Consider the following 16,984-nt stretch of genomic DNA (forward strand, 5'->3'; position numbering starts at 1 on the left):
TAAACGGGGCACAGGGGAGGAACATTTGCCCCTTGGTTCATGGTCATTTTCACAAGTGCTAATGAGCACCTGATGCGTGCTGGGCACTGAGGACACCTAGAGACAAATGCAGTGACTGACACTGGTCGAGGGGGGCCAGGAGACAAAAACGGTCAGCTGGTGGGATGAGTGTCGGGAGGGTGAGATGCTGCCTGGTCTCCAGCTGTAATGAAGTGAAACCCCAGCCAGGTGCTGGTGGGCAGCAGGGGGATTGATGTTTAAGCCAAATGTGGGCCACAGACGTTGGTTCATCATGTCTGTCACTTGCAGCCCCTTGCCCTGACCTTCTTCCCAGGAGAGGTGGGCCAGGCCCATCTCCCCATGTGACCTGGGGGGACAGCTGCCAGCAGAAAGACTGAGGTGGGGATTCCCATCTCTCCTCCAGCCTGGACCCAGACTCTCCCTCACATTCTGTTCCCATGTCCCAGTGTGGGTCCAAAACCCCCAGACATATGGGGTGGGAAGGGGTCGGGTGTGGGGGGCAGAAGCTCAAGATATATTATTATATTAATTCAGGTGTTTGGTTCCAGTGCAGTAATCTGATTCCCATTTGCCTGTTTTTCTTTGTATTGTTCCTAAAATAAACCCCTCTTGTTGCCCGGGGTTCTTAGCAGAAATTAGGCTGTTGGGTGTGGTGAGTTGAGCTCAGTACTGACAGCCTGCTTAAAGTTTCACCCCCAGAGGATGAAGAGGTCAAGAACCTCGCAGAAAAGTTGGCCAGGTTCATAGCGGATGGGGGTCCTGAGGTGGAAACCATTGCCCTCCAGAACAACCGCGAGAACCAGGCATTCAGGTAAGCGGTGGGGGGGAACCCACTGGAGAGGTAACCTCTCACCCTAGTCACAGCTCCCCCGCTGAGAAAATGGGCTTGGTGTGGTATTGAGACGTGCTAGGGTCCCATGGCAAGAAGTTGGCAGGGCCAGGACTCAGGTCCAGGAGTTTCTGACCACAGAGTTTAGGCGTGCCACTGCATAGGCATTCCCCAAGTGCACGTCGGTGCCCTGAATCATCTCTGAGGCAGGTGTGTGGACCTTTGGGGCCTTGTGTTTTCCAGGTGCCTCATGGAGAAAGTCTCTAGCACTTGCCTTGCTCCCTTGTAACAGAATAGGCCAGGCTCTCGAGCAGAAACTCACAGAATTGTTGTTCACTGTTTGCATCCTGAGGGTCTCATCTTTACGACAAGGGAAATGGCAGGAAAGCAGGCAATGTGATACCTCAGGCTCTGGGGAGGGGGAACCCACAGCCTGTGTGCAGGTTCCACAGAGTGGGTGGGACAAGCATCCTGCCCTCCCTGCTGTTCCCAGCCACAGAGTCACACACCACTCCCTCAGGCTGGGTCTGTGCTACCCCCGCTCTGTCATTCGTTGGGTGGGTTCAGCCCCAGCTCTTTGTGGGGGAAGGCGGGTCGGGGGGCTGGATGTTGGGGTGTGGGAGGGGTGGTCACTGCTGCAGGGCGGGGGCCGGCAGAGGTTTGTGAGGTGGACGCTGAACCTGTTGTGGGGGTGATGCACCCATGAGGACACTTGGCCACGAGTAACCCAAGTCCCCATTCAGTCAGTGAGGAGATGCGATGGCGCTTTTAACGAATGTGCTAGAGCAGCAGCCATCTGGGCTGGTCGATTCTGCAGCTCTAGACACCATCAGGGACTCAGGAAGAAAGAAGAAGGTGTGGATGCTGGGCAGGCGGCCAGTCGCATCTACTACATGTGAGCCAGCGTGAGCTAGACATGGAACAAAGTGAAGGGCGTCTGGAGGGACTGCCACGCAGGAGTGAAGTGGCAGAGATGGCGGGCGCTGTGCCACCTTGGCGGGGGAGCAGGGTGAGCGTTGACGCAGTGCAGATGGGCCTTGGAGCCGGGCCGGGCTGGGTCGCAGAGGGCTCAGGTGTCCACTGAGAGCCTTTGGAGGGTCTGCATAGGGAGTGACAGGGTCAACTGTTCTTCCAGGATCATCTGGCCACAGTTGTGGAGGGTGGTCAGGCACACCAGGTTGAGGCACATGGGGGCAGAAGGGAACCATCGCGTGGGGCTGGGGGTGGGGGAAGGGCTGCTGAGGGTTTCAGGTGTCCCTGTGTCTGGTACCTGGGCAGCTAGGAGCTTTCATGGGGGCTGTGGGGTGTTTGGGTCTAGAGTTCAGGAGACCCAGGATCTCCTCACAAAGTAGTGATATCGGCCACCACTCTGCACTACCCAAACCAGTGTTGCAGTATAAGTCACTACGTCTTTTTTTTTCCTTCTTCATTTACCTAAGTAAGTTTATTTAAACAGGAAACTTAGTGTAGTGTCACTTAGCGTGACAAGAGCTGACAAAAAATCTATCTCAGGCAGAGTGGGCGAGGTAGTGGAATTCTGTACAAAACCCCCAGCGCAAGTGGCTCTCCCTGGTCACAGGGGTCCAGGGCTCAGCAGCTCCAGCCGAGCCTTTTCCCTGGGGTCAAAGCGAAGAGACATTATCACCACAAGTGACTCCAGGCCCTCCCTGCAGCTCTTGCGCCTTGTGGGGGCATTACTGGCAGGCATCCAGCTTGTTGGGTGTGGCTTTGATGGAGGCTAGAGGGTGACTGCCACGGATGAGGACAGAGCCTGGGGGTGTCTGGCAGAGAAGTAGCTGAAGGTGACCAGCGTGGTCTGGGGGAGCTCATTTCAACACCAGAGCTGAACTACAGTTGGCACTCCACACATTGGACCTGGGCAAGGCATGCAGGTTCATACCAAGCAGACTGTTTCATCTTCACATGGGGTCAGGTGCAAGGCAGCTCCTCTCACCCCAAATCTAACAGCCACCCGTGTTCCTGCCGCTCTGGACCCTTCCCTTCTGATTTCCCAGCAGCTGTGAGTTTTGGGAAACAATTGTAATAGCTGTGCTCATCCGTAAAGAAGCTGGAAATGTCTGTTCCTTTGACCAGTCATTCTACTTCTGAGATGCCATCCCCAGAAATAATGTTATATATATAGCACTGTCATAGTCTTGAAAAATTAGTAACACAATGAAAGTCCAGCCCCAGTGGGCTAAACTCCTATAACTGCATCTCCCCAGTGGAATCGTGGCCATCGGAAGGCAAGTTGTTGAAGGTGGTAGCAGCCAGCACACCTCGAGCCACGTGTGACTCTTAACACATCACCCGGGTGAACCATGTTGTTCTTTACAACAGCCTGGCATGTTGGCCTTTAACAGGTGAGCAAGGCAAGGAGGCCAGTTGGTGGAGATGCCTTTACCACCATGCTACACTGCATTCTGACAGGAAAGCCTTATGTTGTCGGGTTAAGAAATTCTTAAAATATCAGGATACGGAAAATAGAATCACAGCTCTGTTCAAATAAATCTGCAGTGGAAAAAGTCTGGAAGGAAAAGACACTAAAGTGATAACTTTGGTTAACCCTGTGGGTGGGATTACACCAGTCAGAGGGGGTCTTCGTTGTAGAATCCCCTGCACCTGTGCCCTGGGCCCATAGTGGGCTGTTATGCTCCTCGCAGACAGGCATACCCATGGGGGGCTCTTGGGTGCTGCCTCTCAGAGAATCAGCATGAATCAGCAGCTGAGGCCAGGAAGAGGCAAGCTTGTGAGCCTAGAGGAGACCCACCCTGTTAGGAGCTGCCCCCCTGCCCCAGTGGGCGAATTCCCCAGTCTGCTTTTCTTGGAGGAACCAAATCACTTTAAATCCATGTCCTGGTTGCTACGAGTCTTTTTTAAATTCAGCCATCTGCTCCCTTCCCTCTTTGAACGACTTCTTGCTTTCGTCTCTTAATTTTTTTTAAGATGTTATTTTTTGAGCAGTTTTAGGTTCGCAGCAGAATTGAGGGGAAGCTACAGAGACTTCCCATGTGCCCCCTTCCCCGAAACATGCACAGCCTCCCCCATTATCAACATCCCCCACCAGGATAGTATATTTGTTACAATTGATGAACCTACGTTGACACATCATGATCACCCAAAGTCTATAGTTAGGGTTCACTCTTGGTGTTGCGTATTCTGTGGGTTTGGACAAATGCGTAATGACATGTATCCATCATTATGATACCATACAGAGTATTCTCACTGCCCTAATATTCCCTGTGTTCTGCCTGTTCATCCCTTTTTCCTCCCTAACCCCTGGCAACCACGTAGTTTTGCCTTTTCCAGAATGTCATATAATTGGAATCATAGTATGTTGCTTTTTCAGATTAGCTTCCTTCACTTAGTAATATGTATTTAGGGTTGCGCTGAGTCTTTTTGTTTTTGTTTTGTTTTGTTTTGCGGTACGCGGGCCTCTCACTGTTGTGGCCTCTCCCGTTGTGGAGCACAGGCTCCGGACGCGCAGGCTCAGTGGCCATGGCTCACGGGCCCAGCCGCTCCGCGGCATGTGGGATCTTTCCGGACCGGGGCACGAACCCATGTCCCCTGCATCGGCAGGCGGACTCTCAACCACTGCGCCACCAGGGAAGCCCTCTGAGTCTTTTTTTGGCTTGATAGCCCATTTCTTTTTAGCACTTAATAATTTTCCATTGTCTGGATGTACCACAGTTTATTTAATATTCACCTCCTGCAGGACATCTCGGTCGCTCCCAAGTTTTGGCAATTATGAACAAAGTTGTTGTAAACATCAGTGTGCAGGGTTTTTGTGTGGACATAAATTTTCAACTCTTTTATACCAAGAAGTGTGATTGCTGGATTGTATGGTATATTTAGTTTTGTAAGAAACAGCCTAACTGTCTTCCAAAATGGCTTGTACCATCTGCATTCCCTGCAGCAACGAATGAGAGTTTCAGTAGCTCCATATCAACATTTGATGTTGTCAGTGTTTTGGATTTTGGCCGTTCTTATAGATGTGTAGTGATATTCATTGTTTTGATTTGCATTTTCCTGATGACATGAAGGGAAGTATCTTTTCATAATGCTTACTTGCCATCTGTAAATCTTTGGTGAGTCATGTGTTAAGGTCATTGGCCCTGTTTTTTTTTTTTTTTTTTTTTTGGCGGTACATGGGCCTCTCACTGTTGTGGTCTCTCCCGTTGCGGAGCACAGGCTCCGGACGCGCAGGCTCAGCGGCCGTGGCTCACGGGCCCAGCCACTCCATGGCATGTGGGATCTTCCCCGACCGGGGCACAAACCCGTGTCCCCTGCATCGGCAGGTGGACTCCCAACCACTGCACCACCAGGGAAGCCCCCATTTTTTAATTGGCTTGTTTTTTTTATTGTTGGGTGTTAAGAGTTCTTTGTATATTTTGGATTTTTTTGTTTGTTTTTTTGTTTGTTTTTTTCTGGCTGTGTTGGGTCTTCATTGCTGCACGTGGGCTTTCTCTAGTTGTGGTGAGCGGGGGCTACTCTTCATTGCAGTACGCGGGTTTCTCATTGCAGTGGCTTCTCTTGCTGCGGGGCATGGGCTCTAAGCGTGCGGGCTTCAGTAGTTGCAGTGCATGGGCTCAGTAGTTGTGGCGCACGGGCTTAGTTGCTCCATGGCACGTGGGATCTTCCCGGACCAGGGATCAAACCCGTGTCCCCTGCATTGGCAGGCGGATTCTTAAACACAGCATCACCAGGGAAGTCTTTGTATATTTTGGATAACAGTCTTTATCAGATGTGTCTTTTGCAAATATTTCTCCCAGTCTGTGGCTTTTTCTCCTCATTCTCTTGAGGTTGTCCTTTGCAGAGCAGAAGTTTTTCATTTTAATGAAGTCCAGCTTATCAGTTGCTTTCATGGATCATGCCTTTGGTGTTGTATCTAAAAAGTTATTGCCATACCCAAGGTTATGTAGGTATTCTTCTATGTTTTATAGTTTTATGTTTTACGTTTAGGTCAGTGATACATTTTTAGTTAATTTTTGTGACGGTTATGAGGTCTGTTTCTAGATTCTTTGTTTGTGGTTTTTTTGCATGTGGATGTCCAGTTTCAGCACCATTTGTTGAAAAGACTGTCTTTGCTCCATTGTATTGCTTTTGCTCCTTTGTCAAAGAACAGACTATATGTATGTGGATCTGTTTCTGGGCTCTTTATTCTGTTCTGTTGATCTCTTTGTCCATTCTTTCACTAATACCCCACTGCCTTGATTACTGTAGCTTTACAGTAAGTCCCGAAGTCAGGTAGTATCAGTCCTCCAACTTTGTTCTTCTTCTTCAGTATTGTGTTGGCTATTGTGGGTTGTTTGTCTCTTTATATAAGCTCTAGAATGAGTTTGTCAGTATCCACAGAATAAATGATTTTGACTGGAATTGCATTGAATCTAGAAATCAAGTTGGGAGTAACTGACATCTTGACAACATTGAGCCTTCCTATCTTTGAACAAGGAATAGCTCTTCATTTATTTAGTTCTTCTTTGAATTCATTCATCAGAGTTTTTTAGTTTTCCTCATATAGATCTTGTACATATTTTGTTACCCTTTACCTAAGTATTTTATATGGGGGAATGCTAATGTAAATGGTATTGTGTTTTTAGTTTCAAGTTCTACTTGTTCATTGGTGGTATATAGGAGAGTGATTGACTTCTGTATTTTAACCTTGTATCCTGCAACCTTGCTATAATACCTTATTAAGTTCCAGGGTTTTTTGGTCTATTCTTCCATCAGTGTTTTTTATTTTTATTTTTTGTCGCACCGCGTGGCTTGCAGGATCTTAGTTCCCCAATCAGGGATTGAACCTGGGCTCTCAGCAGTGAGAGTGCAGAGTCCTAACCACTGGACCACCAGGGAAGTCCTTCATCTGTTTTTTCTATGTAGACGATCATGTTATATTTCCTTCTTCTCAGTATACCTTCTACTTCCTTTTCTCATCTTATTTCATTAGTTAGAACTTCCAGAATGATGATGAAAAGCATTGGGGAGGTGGGATATTCTTGGCTTGTTTCTGTTCTTAGTGGAAAAGCTTGAGGTTTCTCATCATTAAGTATGATGTTAGCTGTAGGTTCTTTATAGATATTCTTTATCAAGTGGAGGAAGTTCCCCTGTACTCCTAGTTTACTGAGAGTTTTTCTCATGAATGGGTATTAGATTTCATTAAACGCTTTTTCCACAGTGATTGATATGATCATGTGATTTTTCTTTTTTAGTCTGCTGACCTGATGGATTACATTACTTGATTTTCTTTTTTTTTAATTTATTTTATTTTATTCATTTGTTTATAGTTTTTGGCTGCATTGGATCTTCACTGCAGCACGTGGGTTTTCTTTAGTTGCGGCGAGCAGGGGCTACTCTTCATTGCAGTATGCGGGTTTCTCATTGCAGTGGCTGCTCTTGTTGCGGAGCACGGGCTCTAGGCACGCGGGCTTCAGTAGTTGTGGCACATGGGCTTCAGTAGTTGTGGCTCACAGGCTCTAGAGCGCAGGCTCAGTAGTTGTGGCGCACGGGCTTAATTGCTCCACGGCATGTGGGATCTTCCCGGACCAGGGCTCGAACCCACGTTCCCTGCATTGGCAGGCGGATTCTTAACCACTGTGCCGCCAGGGAAGCCCACATTACTTGATTTTCAAATGTTGAACCAGTCTTGCCTGCCTAGAATGAATCCCACTTGGTTGTGGTGTCTGTTCTTTTTATACATTAGTGGATTAGGTTTGCTAATATTTTGTTGAGGATTTTTACATCTGTGTTCATGAGAGATGTTGGTCTATAGTTTTCTTTTCTTGTAATGTTTTTGTCTGGTTTTGGTATGAGGGTAACTGAGTAAGTTAGGAAGTATTCTCTCTGCTTCTATTCTCTGAAAGGGATTGTACGGAATTGGTATAATTTCTACCCTAAATGTTTGGTGAAATTCACCAGTGAACTTTTGGAAGGTTATTAATTACTGATTCAATTTATTTAATAAAAATAGGCCTGTTCAGATTGTCTAGTTCTTCTTGTGTGAGTTTTGACAGATTGTACCTTTCAAAGAATTGGCCCATTTCATCTGGGTTATCAAATTTGTGGGCATAGAGTTGTTCATAGTAATCTGTAGTAATTTTAATGTCCGTGGGATCTGTAGTGATGGCCCTCTTTCTTTTCTGTTGTTAGTAGTTGGTGTCCTTTCTCTTTTTTTCTTAGCTTGGCTAGAGGCTTAACGATTTTGTTGATCTTTGTTTCTTTTAACTTTTACAAATGTTCCACACTGGGTTTTCTGAAGGGTGTACATGCTTGTACCATGACCCAGGAATACAAAGAAGATGACACAGTCTCCCCAACCCTCCATCCCACCCTAGGATGTTAGCGGGATTGGGAGTCCTCCATCCCTCTCCCATCTCTGACGTAGACATGTAGAAATAGTATGTGGATTTGTTTTCTGCTAACTTCCTTTTATACAAAAGGAATTTACAGCATCCTCGAGCCTGCATTTTGCTTTTGTATTACAGCATTGTGCCGTGACTGTCTTTCCAGGTTCATGAGTGCAAGTCTAGCCCCTTCTTGTCAAGGGCTTTGTAATCTCTGCTGTGCACAGGTTTTGCTATGTGGAACTGGGCTGTGACTCTTCACTCTAGAAGTGGGACTGTTGGCTCAGTACATGCATAGCCTGAGAGATGCTGGGCAGGTGCAGAAGGAGCTGCGGCCTCTGCCGGCTCTGAACCCAGCACCTCCTGCTCTGCACTTGGGGACCAACAGGTACCAGCAAGGCTGCTAGTGAGCTCCCTGTCTGTTCTGATGTTTAGTGTCTTTGTTTTGTCTCTGTCCACTGTTGATGCCTCTCAAGGGTGCATCAGAAAGGAGCACAAATATGCCCAGCTGTCAGGTTTGGGACAAATCCTGCCCTTTTTGGCACCACGTGTCTCTCGCAACTCAGGATTTCTTGGTTTGTAGGCACTGGTGCACTCACCTAGGACAGCAGGGGAAGAAGCCTGGCAGAGCCTGGGGAAGGTCTGAGAGAGCCCGCACCTTTTTCTTCGAAGCAGGGGATCAGTGATACTGTGATGGGCATCTAATAAAGATGGGGTAGGGGCTTGCAGTGGCCCTCAGCTCACAGGAACAGCATCATGACAGGCTGTGGCCATGTCACACTGTTCCTCTAGTTTGGGCCACCAGCACCAGCAGCCACTGAGGCCTGGCAGGGCAGGGGTCACGACAGAGACCTCCATCTTGACATGACCCTGAAGTGACCTAGCTGGCCCCAGTGTGCCTACACAAGGCCCAAGCTTCTTCTGCCCTAAATCAGGGGTAGGGGGCTGAGGCCCAATGACAGTGTGCCCCCCACTCTCTTTTGCAGCTTTCTGTATGAACCCAACAGCCAAGGGTACAAGTACTACCGCCAGAAGCTGGAGGAGTTCAGGAAAGCCAAGGCTGGTCCCACGGGCACCCCCACGGCACCTGACCTCGGACTGAAGCGCAGATCTCCTCCTGAGACCCCCTTGGGGTCCATGCCCACCGCCACTGCCTGCCCTACCTCATCTGCCCCCTTGCCCAACGTCAACCCATCTTCAGCTGCCCCAGGGAAGCCAGCCACCACAGCCAACATGAAGAGGAAGCGAAAGAGCCGGTGGGGTCCTGAAGAGGACAAGGTGGAGCTCCCGCCTGCCGAGCTGGTGCAGAGGGATGTGGATGCTTCTCCCTCACCTCTGTCAGGTGGGCCGACCCCCTCCCTTAGCCTCCTGGGGAGGGTCTGGCATCTTTCACTGAGCGTAATGTTTTCAAGGTTCATCTGTGTTGAAGCACATGCCAGAATTTCATTTATTTCCACAGCTGAATAGAATTCCAGTGTACGGATAGACAGCATTTTGTTTATCCATTCATCAGTTGTTTAGAAGCTTGGGTTATTTTCACTTTTTGGCGATTGTGAGTAGTGCTGCTGTGAACACTGGCCTACAAATACCGTTCGGACCCCTGATTTTGATTCTTTTTTGTATATACCTAGGAGTGGAATCACTGGGTCTTACGGTAATTCTGTTTCACTTATTGAGGAATTGCCAAACTGCATTCTGCAGCAGCTGCACCATTTTACATTCCTATCAGCAGTGCACAAGGGTTCCAGTTTCTTCTCATTCTCACCTTATTGTATAGCTATTCTAATAAGTGTAAAGTGAAATCAAATTGTAGTTTTGATTTGCATTTCCCTAATGACTAATGGTGTTGAGCATCTTTTCATGTGTTATTGGTCAGTGTATAGTTTAGTTGGAGAAATGTCTATTTTAGTCCTTTGCCCAATTTTTTTTTTTTTTTTTTTTTTCTGCCGCACGCGGGCCTCCCACTCTCGTGGCCTCTCCCGCCGCGGAGCACAGGCTCCAGATGCACAGGCTCAGCGGCCATGGCTCACGGGCCTGGCTCACGGGCCCAGCCGCTCCGCGGCATGCGGGATCCTCCCGGACCGGGGCACGAACCCGTGTCCCCTGCATCGGCAGGCGGACTCTCAACCACTGCGCCACCAAGGAAGCCCCTTTGCCCATTTTTTAATTGGGTTGTATGTCTTTCTGTTATTGAGTTGTAGGAGTTCTCTAAATGTTTTAGATATTAACTCCCATTCAGATACATGATTTGCAAAAATTTTCTCTAGTTTTATGGGCTGTATTTTCATCCCGTTAATGTCCTTTGATACACAGAAGTTTTAAATTTTAATGAAGTGCAATTTATTTTTTCTTTTGTTGCCTATGATTTTGGTCTTAAGAAACCGTAGCCACATCCAAAGTCTTGAAGATATGCTCTTATGTTTTCTTCTAAGAGTTTTATAGTTTTAGCTCTTAAATTGAATTAATTTTTATATATGTTATAAGGTAAGTGTCCAACTTCATTTCTTTAAATATGGAGATCCAATTTTCCCAGCACTATTTGTTGAAGAGACCATTGTTCTTTCTCCATTGAATGGTCTCTTGACACCCTTGTCAAAAATCCCATAGATGTAAAAGTTTATTTTGGGGCTCTCTGCTCTATTACACTGGTTTATATATCTATCCTTATGCCAGTAGCACACTGTTTTGATTACTGTAGCTCTGTGGGAAATTTTGAAATCGGGAGTGTCAGTCTTCCAACTTTGTTCCTCTTTCTCACACTGTGACTATTCGAGGTCCTTTGAATTTTTGTATGAATTTTCAGATGGGCTTTTCCATTTCTGCAGAAAACATTGTTGGGATTTGATAGGGACTGTATTAATCTGTAGATTGCTTTGGGAGGTATTGACATGTTAACAACATTTTAAGTCTTCCAATCTGAGAACATGGGATAGCTTTCCATTTACTTAGGTTTCCTTTAATTTCTTTCAATGTGTTTTGTCTTTCTGTTGTACAAGTCTTGTACCTCTGTTAAGTTTATTCCTAAGTGATTTACTCTTTATGATGCTGTTGCAAATGGAATTTTTTTTAAATTTCCTTTTTGGATTATTCGTTGTTAGTATAAGAAATACAACGGATATTTGTGTGTTGATTATGTATCTTTTATCTTTTGCTAAATTCATTTATTGGGGTAACAGTCTTTAGGGTTTTCTACACATAAGATCATGTCATCTGCAGATAAGGATAGTTTTACTTCTTCCTTTCCAATTTGGATGCCTCTTATTTCTTTTTCTTGCCTAATTGCTCTGGCTAGGATTTGCAGTACTGTGCTGAACAGAAGTGGTGAAAGCAGGCATCCCTGCCTTGTTCCTGATCTTAGGGGGAAAGCTTTTGTTCTTTCACCATTGAGTATGATGTTGTTGTATGTTTTTAATAGATGACCTTTGTCATGTTGAAGAAGTTCCCTTCTGTTCCTAGTTTATTGAGTGTTTTTATCATGAAAGAGTGTTAGATTTTGTCAAGTGCTTTTTCTACATCAATTGAAATGATCATGTGGGTTTTTCCCTTCATTCTATTAATGTGGAGTATTACATTGATTGATTTTTGTATGATGAAACCACCCTTGCATTCCTGGAATAAATCCCCCTCCGTTTTAGTAAATAATTAGTTTACTAATTAGTTTAGTAAATAATTAGTTTACTAACAATTAGTTTACTAATTATTTACATGCTGATGGATTTGGTTTGCTAATATTTTGTTGCAGATTTCTGTCTGCATTTATACTCATAAGGATTATTGGTCTGTAGTTTTCTTATATTGTCTTTGTCTGCTTTTGGTATCAGGATAATGCTGACCTCATAGAATGAGTTAGGAAGTGTGTCCTGCTTTAACTTTTTGGAAGAATTTGAGAAGAATTGGTGTTAACTCTTCTTTTAAATCTTGGGTAGAATTTACCAGTGCATTTATCTGGTTCTGGGCTTTTCTTTGGTGGGCTGGAGGGGAGAGTTGATTATTGATTCAGTCCCCTTACTTGTTATAGGTCTATTCAAGTTTTCTGTTACTTCTTGAGTTAGTTTTGGTAGTTTGTGCCGTTCCAGGTGATCCAGTTTGTGCCATTCTGAGTATTGCGATGAAATCTCGTGCTGTCTGTTCCACCCTGCCTGGGATGTGAGTCATCCCTTTGACCAGCATATCCCACCCATTAGTCACCAGTAGTCACTCGGTTATCAGATTGACTGTCATGGTATTGCAGTGTTTATGTTCAAATAATCCTTATTTTACTATTTTACTTAATAATGGCCTCACAGCACAGAGTAGTGATGCTGGCAATGTAGACATGCCAAAGAGAAGCCGTCAAGTATTTCTTTTAAGTGAAAGGGTAAAAGCTCTTGACTTAAGCTGAGGTCTCCAAGATCTATGGTAAGAACAAATCATCTATCCGTGAAATTGTGAAGAAGGAAAAAGAAGTTTGTGCTAGTTTTGCTGTCTTACCTCAAACTGCGAAAGTTATGGGCACAGTGTGTGCTGAGTACTTAGTTAAAATGGAAAAGGCATTACATTTGTGATAAGATATTTTGAGAGGGAGAGAAAAACCACATTCACATAACTTTTATAATAGTATGTTGTTGTAACTGTTCTATTTTATTATTAGCTATTGTCATTAATTTCTTACTGTGCCTAATTTATAAATTAAACTTTATCATACGTATGTATGTATATATAGTATACACGGGGTTCAGTACTATGTGTAGTTTCAGGCTTCTACTAGAGGGATCTTGGAATGTATCCCCTGCAGATAAAGTGGACTGCTGTATCCCCCTGTTGTTTTAGTAGTTGAGTCTTTTCTGTTTTTTTCTTAGGCAGTCTAACTAAAGATTTGTCCATTTCGTTGGTCTTTTCAAGAAACCAACTTTTGGTTTCATTGATTTTTCTCTCGTATTTTGTATTTCCTGTTTCTTTTATCTCCATTCTAATCGTTATTTCCTTCATTCTGCTAGCCCTGGAATTAGTTTGCTCTTCTTTTTCTAGTTCCTTAAGATGTACAGTTAGGTATTGATCAGAGGTCTTTATTTATTTATTTAACTATGTATCTATTTATTTATTTATGGCTGCATTGGGTTTTCGTTGCTGCACGCGGGCTTTCTTTAGTTGTGGCGAGCTGGGGCTACTCTTTGTTGCGGTGCACAGGCTTCTCATTGCAGTGGCTTCTCTTGTTCTGGACCTCGGGCTCTAGGCATGCGAGCTTCAGTAGTTGTAGCACACGGGCTCAGTAGTTGTGGCACCTGGGCTCTAGAGCACAGGTTCAGTAGTTGTGGTGCACGGGCTTAGTTGCTCCGCAGCGTGTGGGGGCTTCCCAGAGCAGGTCTCGAACCCGTGTCCCCTGCATTGGCAGGCGGATTCTTCGCCACTGCACCACCAGGGAAGCCCTATCTTCTTTTTTAACGTGAGCATCTACAGCTATACATTTCCCTCTTGGCACTGCTTTTGCTACACCCCAGAAGTTTTGGTGTGTGCTGTGCTGTTGTGTTCATTCATCTCTAAGCATTTTCTGATCTCTTGTGATTTCTTCTTTGACCCATTTGTTGTTTAGGAGTGTGTTTAATTTCCATGTTTGTGAATTTTCCAGTTTTCCTTCCATTACTGATTTCTGGCTTTATTCCACTGTGATCAGAAAAGATACCTGGTATGATTTGTCTTTTAAAATTTATTAAAATTTGTTTTGTAGCCTAACAAATGATCTATCCTGGAGAATGTTCCATGTGTACTTGAGAATACTGTGTATTCTGGTGTTGTTGGATTGCATGTTCTAAAGATATCTATTAGGTCTGGTTGGTTTATAGTGTTGTTCAGTCCTCTATATCCTTACTGATTTTCTGTCCATTATTTAAAATAGGGTATTGAAATCTCTAACAGTTACTATGGAACTGTTTATTTCTCCCTTCAGTTTTGTCAATTTTTGCTTCATTTATCTTGGGGCTCTGTTGTTAAGTCTGTGTGTATATTTAATTGTTATATCTTCTTTCTGTATCAAATCTTTGTAAATATATAACATCCTTCTTTGTCTCTCATAAACCTTTTTTGATTTAAAGTATATTTTGTCTGATGCTAGTATGGCTAGTGCAGCTCTGTCTTGGTTACTATTTGCTTGAAATTTCTTTTTCCTTCCTTTGACTTTCACCTACTTGTGTCTTTGTATCTAAAGTAAGTCTCTTACAGACAGCATATAGATAGTCCTGTTTTCTCCCTTAAGCTTTAAAGTACTTGGATTCAGTTTTGTCATAGAAAGCTCAGGAAACGCACAGTGATAAGAACAATTATTGCTACAGTCAATTTTGCACAATGATCTCCAGCGTCTCCCTCCTTGACAACAGTTTCAGGGACAGCCAACGTGTGGCCTCATTTCTCATTTTCTACCACAAACCCATAAGGGTGGGGGTCTGTTGTCATCACATTTTGCAGATGATGTTGGTGACTGTTAATTGGCCGTCTCATGCCGTCTGTCTGACTCCCTCACCACGCAGCCTGCACCATGGGCAGAACTCTCTCAACCTCCCTCACCCCTGACTTCACTGGAGCTGGACACACAGGCACAAAGAAGAGCCATATATGCCCTGGCGCCAGCACCCACATTTGCCACACAAGGATGGGCTGAGGGGGAAGGCATCTCCCCCAGGTCACAGGGCTGGCCTGGCCTGTTGGCCCTGCCCGCCCAGCTCTGAGAGTGGTCTCTGGCTGAGTGCCTCCCTTGGCCAAAGAGAAAAGCTGCTGACTGAAAAGTCTGGTACTCCCTGGGGCTCTAGATAGCACTTCTACCCGGAGTTGAGGGTGCCTAGGGTCGGACTGCTGCTCAAGTGCCAAACCTGGTGCCCGCAGTAAAGGAGGGTGCTCAGATGTGAGGGCTCTTCTGACGCACGCACACCCCCGCCTCTGAGAGCGTGTCCGCAAGGTCCAGCCCCAGCTGCCAGGTCCTTCACATTCTAGGGGACAAGTACAGGCTCCGAAGTCTCAGGTTCAGATTCAAGCCCCACTGGCCCACATTGTCCCCAGGGGAGCGTGGGCAGCCCCCACCTGCCTGCTCACTGGTGAAGTCGCCCAAGGAGGAAAGGGACTGTGGACGTGATCCAGGCACACAGCAGGCTGCTCAGACCTTGGCTCCCTTGCTCTCTCCATGGGGCTCTCCAACATCTTTCAGAGCCCCCATAGACCGAGGAGGGATTGGTGTGCAATCTTAGGGTCCAGGAGCACCTGCGGGTGGTTCTTGCAGGCGACAACACAGTCCTGTTGAGCTGGGAAGACCTGGCTCTTTCCATCCCCCCAGAGGGGCCTCTGCACCCCGTTCTGCCTGGCTTCTTCCCCAGGAAGCCACCACCTGAGGGGTGGTTGTTTCCACCACCCAGATGGGGCCATTGCAGCATCTTGATGTGAGTTAGCGTTGCAGGCTCCAGCCAAGCTCCAAAGGGGATGCCAGCTTAAATGTTAGTTGCTTTAAAGATGGTTGGCTGCTTCCCCAGAAGGAGCTAACAGAACCACGCAGCTGAGTCTTCTGCCAGACTCCAGACCTGTGTGTCTACATAAGGTATCTGCTTACCGTGGGGCTTACTTCCAAGAGCCTGTGTGCAAGCATCTCTGGCTTTGCAGAGTCCCTGCCTTGTCACCCATTAGCTGTGTGACCTTGAGTGAGGCCCCAGACCTCCTGAGTTTTGGTGTCAGCATTTGCAGTGTGGGGTCACAGAGCCTGCCTGGAGCAGTCATGTGGGGATGGAACTGAGTACACACGATAGAGCGGAGCAAAGCCCCCCGAGGTCATCAAGTGACATGCGTACTAACTGTTCCAACTTAAGTGTCCTGCCACATGGGCCACGTGCGTCAGGTGTCGTCAGCACATGGACTCTGCCTGGGACACAGATGCACGGCCAAGCCCACGTGTCTGTTGCTGACCAGCCTGTGTCTTGTTTCTAGTTCAGGACCTCAAGGGTCTAGGCTACGAGAAGGGGAAGCCCGTGGGTCTGGTGGGTGTCACAGAGCTTTCGGATGCCCAGAAGAAGCAGCTGAAGGAGCAGCAGGAGGTAAGGCCCTGGGGGGCAGGGCAGGCAGGCTCCGAGGGGCTGGTGGAGTATCGTCTCCCACCCTGCCCCGTGGTGCAGTGGTCACGTGTATTCTTCCTGTGCCTCCCTGTGCCGGGTGAATCCACAGTCAGGGGAGAGGCTCTTGGGCAGGTGGGTCCCCCATCAATGGCAAGCCACCCCCTGAGGGCCCTCCCAAGCCCACAGTTGGGCCCAGAGCCTTCTCATGCTGCCTGGGCAGCCTTCTCAGCTGATGCTCCACAGCTACTTCCCACTGCGCTCGCGGGCTGGTCCTGACTGGATAGTCTCCATTTAAGTTTTCCTTACAGTTCCCTGCAGCACTCAGTACAGGATAAGCCTGTCTGGCACTGGGTGCCCTGGACGATGCGACAGCTGTTCAGTTGGTGTTGGGCAGTTTGGGAGTGAGGGCTGGCTCAGCAGGGAGCTCTGTGGCCAGGATATGGACAGCTGGGACAGCTTACCTGGGCCACCTCCTCCAGGCTGGCAGCCCCATCACATCACCCTCGACCCTCCCAGTGGTCAGGAGCCCACGTCACCCTCATTTGGTCCACAGTGATGGTACCCAGGATATTCCAGATTCCAGGCCGGGGTCCTCCCTGCTCAAAATAGAGATTCAGGGAACCCAGGGCATGTCCTGACACAGGACTCGGTGCCTTCCTGAACACTTGCTCTGAGCCCTGCTCTTGTGCCTGCTCCAGGGAGGGGGGAAAAGGGGTGCCCAGCATGCACAG

At 46.9% G+C, this 16,984-nt stretch overlaps 1 protein-coding gene across 3 annotated transcripts in view; it reads left to right on the forward strand.

Annotated features, from left to right (window-relative positions):
* SUGP1 (SURP and G-patch domain containing 1) overlaps positions 1-16,984 on the forward strand; it is a 30,243-nt gene that overhangs the window by 10,193 nt on the left and 3,066 nt on the right. For 2 of the 3 annotated variants that reach the window (XM_033401361.2, XM_004277497.4), the window contains exons 7-9: positions 709-832; positions 9,177-9,532; positions 16,129-16,235. In XM_033401361.2, coding sequence (XP_033257252.1) covers positions 709-832; positions 9,177-9,532; positions 16,129-16,235 — 587 coding nt within the window. The remainder of the gene's footprint in view (positions 1-708; positions 833-9,176; positions 9,533-16,128; positions 16,236-16,984) is intronic. The other variant, XM_033401362.2, reaches the window with a different exon arrangement.

The sequence above is a fragment of the Orcinus orca genome, chromosome 3, assembly GCF_937001465.1.
Source record: "Orcinus orca chromosome 3, mOrcOrc1.1, whole genome shotgun sequence".
Taxonomy (NCBI): Eukaryota; Metazoa; Chordata; class Mammalia; order Artiodactyla; family Delphinidae; genus Orcinus; species Orcinus orca.